At 35.2% G+C, this 6000-nt stretch overlaps 1 protein-coding gene across 13 annotated transcripts in view; it reads left to right on the top strand.

The window, feature by feature from the left end:
• The window catches only part of ICE2 (interactor of little elongation complex ELL subunit 2), a 61806-nt gene extending 57601 nt beyond the window's left edge, over positions 1-4205 (top strand). For all 13 annotated transcript variants that reach the window (XM_082733744.1, XM_082733749.1, XM_082733750.1 and 10 more), the window contains one exon: positions 3488-4205. In XM_082733744.1, coding sequence (XP_082589870.1) covers positions 3488-3610 — 123 coding nt within the window. In that variant the 3' untranslated portion in view covers positions 3611-4205. The remainder of the gene's footprint in view (positions 1-3487) is intronic.
• Positions 4206-6000: the final 1795 nt, after the last annotated feature.

Below are 6000 nucleotides of genomic sequence, written 5' to 3' on the forward strand. Positions count from 1 at the left end.
GTGTTAGTAATTAGTGAATGCAGTACCTTATTAAATGTACAAAAAACTGTTAAGGACTAAATTGCTTGCTAAGTATTGTATAACTCAGTATTTATTGAGTTATAATTAACATTACTCTCTTTATTGAATCCTTCCCAGAAATACCAGTTGAATGGTTTTTCCCTGTCTGAAACTTTGTAAAGCTATGGCTAGAGATACTCTTCACTACGTCACTCATTCTTTATATCTTGTAAGATAACTCCATTTGAGGTTTAGCTGTAGGAAAAGTTTTGTTCTATACAAATGAATCTAAGTGTTCAGGAAATAAAAGCTAAGTGTATTTTCCTTCTGGGCTGTGAGAAATCTTGGAGTCAAAATTATTCTGACTTCCATAATCTTCTCAATATGTGTGTCCCAGAACATCTGTCAGTCGTGTATCCTGTGGATATCTTTTGTTCTTTTTTTTCTTTCTGTGTTATATTAATCCATAAATGTTTTCAAGTCCTTTTAGAAATAGCTGGAATGCAAATATTGAGGACTTTTAAAATAATTTACCTTGAATGAAGTTGTTTACGTTTTTCAGTAGTTTACCCTAATGTTACTGTTTGGGAGGCTCTTTTTAGAAATGAGAACTCCTTGCACATTCTTCCTAACTTTGGCCATTAGAATATATATGGTTAACTAGTTGCTACAAATGAAAGAGTGGATGAAGTTAATATTTTAGACCATCTTTTCTACTATTCTGGTTGGTTATTTCCAGTTTAAATTTCATTTGAGTAGTAATTATTATAACTAATTAAGGCAAAGTTTTTGTCACTAACTTAAATATAATAATTGAAAACTACTTTTAAAAGATTTATGTTCTTTCTAGGATAATGATTTCTCTTTTACTTAGAAATTCTGCAGGGCACCTGGGTGGCTCAGTTGGTTAAGTGTCTGCGTTTGGCTCAGGTCATGATCACAGGGTCCTGGGATTGAGTCCTGCGGAGCCTGCTTCTCCCTCTACCAGCTGCTCCCCCTGCTTGTACTCTCTTTCACTCTCTCTCTCTTAAATAAATAAAAATCTTTAAAAAAAATTTTTTTTAAAAGAAATTCTGGTTATGGTCTATTTCCTGTGACATATAATTCTGTATGAGTATAACTTACTCCTTTTTGGTTTAATACTTTGATACAATGTTCAGGGTTTGGCCACATAAATATGAAATCAAACAATTCAATTATATGTATGCCACTGAGCAGTTGCTGATTTGTATTTTTTAAGACACTTCACACTTTCAGTGACAGAAACAGATCCTTCGTGAAATTATCTAAGACAGCTGTTAGGTAGAGCAAATGGATAGATAAATTAATGTTTGGTTTGGTATGTTTTTAAGCCCTTGAAAGTTTTTGGTGATCTCTTACATACCTCCCTACAATCTAGCCCTATGTTTGGTGAGAATTACCCAACCTTCCTCCCTTAGTTCCTCCTAGCTAGGCCATGGCAATGGGACTTTCTAGTCTAGTCAGGTTAAGCACAGATAGGGTTTCTAGCCTTAGCAGCAGCAGGAAAATACTGAAGTTTCAGGAAACCTGAGGAAGTAGTACCCTATATGAAGCAAAAATCATCCACATATTTCGTGGTGTCAAAACTCATATAACAGGGGCACCTGGGTGGCTCAGTCGTTAAGCACCTGTCTGCCTTTGGCTCAAGTCATGATCACAGGGTCCTGGGATCAAGCCCCACATCAGATTCCCTACACAGCACGAAGCCTGGTTCTCCCTCTCCCACTCCCTCTGCTTGTGTTCCCTCTCTAGCTGTCTCTCTCTGTCTCTAAACAAAATCTTTTAAAAAAACAACTCATAAAACAAATGTATCTGCCTCTGATACAATCCTTTAGTTCCTGTCCACTTGAACTCATTTCTCATCTTTGTGTAGTGCCTTAGGTACTAACCCTGAGAGACACCCTAATAGAGTCCGTGTCTGCCTCCTGCTGCAGGGAGAAGAGATTAATAGGAGAATCTCATTTGTTTCCTATGCTACTTTTGACTTCTTCCTCTTCCAGTCCTTTTGCAAAGTCTCTGTGCCAGTCCCTTCTCTCCTTCTACAACTTCTAAGATAAACATTCATTTTACACACACAAAAAAAATCTTACAATGGAAGCTTCAAAATGCTTTCCTCAGCGATAAAATAGATACAGTCAGGGTGGTCAGTGTAATCTTATGGTAGATACCAGCTGAGTGGGCAGTAGTATAGATAATCTAAAAATCACAGCTTTTTTCTAATTACTGTGTTAGAAAAGTTCATTAGATTCAGACAAACACACTGGCATACTCAAATCCCAGCTGGACTTTTTCCTTTATGGTCACCTGATCGTAAACCAAAAAATGCCTCTGAAGACATAACATATTAGGTTAGGGAAGCTGGAGTCTGACTCATTCTTAGTGAGCCAGTAGCCCGGTGGAGCAATGCTAATAATATGTCTATTAGGAAAAATGAATGTGTTTGGAGTAGCAATATCACCCATCACCATCAGGTCTGTAATTCAGTAGATAGGATGTAAAGAAACAAAGGATGCAAGGTGGCCAGGGAAAATAGAGGCAGAAATGGATAGGTTCTGGGCAAATGGTTTTAGGCTGTACAGCTTTGGCCCTTCTCTCCAAAGGCTGACTTTATCCATTACCCCTTTTAAAAACTATCTGTTCTCAGTGGCCAAAGAGATGACAGAATTTCCAGGTCTCATCTTCAGTAGGACTACAGTTAGCAAGGGCTTGTATCCTAAGAATATGCCTTCCCATTTCTGTAGTCAGTGAGGGTAGGCAGCTAGTTGTCCTGAGGAGGAGTCGATATTAAGATAGAACCAGCACCCTAACAAACTTTCTTCCTCCCACTTCTCTTCCTTTTTTCTTCTGTAGCCTCCTTCCAGTTTTTTCTTCCCCTTTCTCTTTCTTTCTTGCAAGAATCTTCTCTTTTAGTCCCTCAACTTTTCCTTTTTACTTGAGTTATTTTCTCTTTTGCTTTCCTGTTTTTCACATTTATTTTCCCCCCTTTTTCCTATAGACTCATCTGTCTTCTTCTTTGTCCCTTTCTCCAATTCTGTAATTTTTTTCTCCCTCTTTACCACCCCTGACCTGTTTTTTTATTTCATTTCTCTCTCTCTGTATTTTTCATTTCTTGCTTTCTCCTGCCCTTCAGTGTCATTATTGCAAACACATTGCTCAAAAGTACTGTCCTTCCATCATTTTCTAATTTAACATTTCAGCCTCTTCCAGAATTAACACAAAGAGTGGTTTTCCCCTGCTTCTCTCTATCTACCCTTACCTCTTCCTTCCCTGATTGCTGTTTGAAAGTTTAGTACCTTAAACTGTGTCAGATTAAAGCTTGTTTGAAGCAGCCAGATAGCTGGAGATTAAAAACATATAAAGGATGAGTTGCAAGGTAATTAGTACATATATAAATAATACAGAGCAGAGTTAACTGTATATAAATATTTTGTAAACATGTTAAACCATTCTTTGCTTCATCTCTTAGGTTGGTGGAACAAGAATGCCTACACGCAGCCGCAGGAATCCAGTTTCCATGGAAACCAAAAGTCTGCCTATTCAGCAAGTTGAAAATGAAGGAGAAGCTCCAAATAAAAGAAAAATAACTTAAGGACTCTACCATGGAAAATGAAGAAAAACTAGTTGTAACAATGTTCAAATTAGAAAAGTTTGAGGGGAAATATGCCTAGATCAGTGGACAAGATGAACATTTTTATTTTAGTGTCTTTGAGTGTTCTTAGAGTGCCTTGAAAAAATATATTGGCCACGTGAAGGAATGTTTCAGCTAAAATGGAATGTTATACTTTTAATGGTTGATGTTTGAGGAGAATCTGGATATGTTTTAACATTATCATGGCAGGGAAACAGAGAAGAGAAATATTTTTATAGTAGACCTTTTCCAAAAACTGTAAATAGGAAAATAATTTGCTTTTTTCAAGAGCAATATGTATCATTGCGTGTTATGTTAATAATTTGAACTATATCACCAGTCTGTTGAGATTGGCTCAAAAAGTTGAATCTTGCCCCTGTCAGGGTTAATTTAGAGCCAATGTAAACCTTGCTTCTGACCCATTGTGACAGTTTTTATATACTATTTTAAAATGATTGTTGCAAGTTAATAAAGTTATCTTTAAAAACGATGAAATTCCATTGCAAAAGCCAAAAATTAAGATTAAAAATAAAAAATACATGCTTCTGAAAAGTTACCAGTTAACAGTTCCTTGTTGGTCAACCATCAATTTGTTTTTAAAAAGACAAACCTTCTGTGGTGTTATAGGTTTGGGGATAGATCCCCTATCTCTTGGCACAAATTTCAACTGAGTGTTGAAATATGCTACTCAAAGCAGACATGAGAGTGTTTTCCAGAAAAATTTCCGAGGACCACATAGATCAATTTGGAAAAGTTATCACCTGATGTTGCTGTAGCCAATTTGGACTTAAGAAGAAATGGACTTATTTAATTTGTGTCTCTTCGTCCTTTAATGTGGGTTAAAAGTTTCAGAAATATGTGCATCATTTGTAAAATATAAATTTTGTTATCCAAAGTAGTAACTTATTTGTTTTTGGAATTTTTTTTTTAAGATTTTATTTATTTATTTGACAGAGAACACAAGTAGGCAGAGCAGCAGGCAGAGGGAGAGGGAGAAGCAGGCTCCCCAATGAGCAGAGAGCCCGATGTGGGACACAATCCCAGGACCCTGGGATCATGACCTGAGCTCAGGCTGCCGCTTAAATGACAGCCATCTAAGCACCCCATGTTTTTGGAATTTTTTAATGTGTTTTATATTAATAGAAGAAACTAGTCCAAGAAATCTTCTCAACTATTACCACTAACAGTTGAATATTTTTATCTTCAACTACCAAGTTTTGTTTTTAATTATTTTAGTCCATTATAAAATATTTTTTAATTAATTAATAATTATTAAAACTATTTTATATATTTTAATATATGATTTCTTCCTCATGCCAGTCCTCTTTTAAACATTGAACTTTTTTTTTTTAATGGACATGATTTTTTTTTTTTAACTTTGTCCCATATTCCCATATCCCAGAAATATTTTAGTTGTGAATCATTTGGCAGTGAACCAAGGGAGAGGCAGGGTTTCCTTTGGAATTTGCTCTTTTAAAAAAGCTAGACAGTGATTTCTTCAGACTTCTGAATCCCAGAAAGACTTGGCTTTTGATTTTTTAATACTACTTTTTATTTAGTAAAATGTATAGTGTTGCAAGTAATTATTTTGAAATTATCTTAGCCATGCATTTCAGTAACCCTGATTATATATATATAAATCTAGTCTTAGTATTTTACTTGTGCTTAATCAGACCTCTTTTATAAGATGTATTTGATCATGCACGTGTTTTTTTTCCTCATTTTACTGCATACCTCATTTTACTGCACTTTACTTTGTTGTACTTTGCAGATACTACATTTTTTACAAATTGAAGGTTTGTGACAACCCTGTGTTAAGCAGAGTCAATGTTGGCAAGGATGTGATGAACCTGGTCCACTTATACCTATGGTGAAGTTATAATTTATACATACCTCTTAGAAAACATTTAGTTCAATAAATGTTTGCATTTGTTTGACGTACATCCTAAAGAAGGTCCCCATTTTACTCTCATAATCTTTTTTAACATATCACAGTATTTGCTTATTTGCCTTTCTTCTTGACTATATTATAAACTATGCAAAGGCAGGAACATAATTGTTTTGTTCACAGTTATGTAACAAACACCTAACCTGGTTTACTATCTTATAGTTGCATAGTAAATTTAAGTTGGATGAATAAATGAATGTCTAGATATCAAGGATAGATTTTATTTTTTCCAGGAGCTCACATTCTAATGGAGGAGAGAATACCGATCGATGGGTAAGTAATATAAAGTAATATAAGAAAGCCATATAACCTGAACCTGATAATTAAGGAGAGTTGAGATGAAGCATGAGGGGAGTCTTTTTAAAGTGTGTAAGAGTTCTAAGGAAAGAATGAAAGATCTATA

This window comes from Mustela nivalis, assembly GCF_964662115.1.
Source record: "Mustela nivalis genome assembly, chromosome: 6".
Lineage (NCBI taxonomy): Eukaryota > Metazoa > Chordata > Mammalia > Carnivora > Mustelidae > Mustela > Mustela nivalis.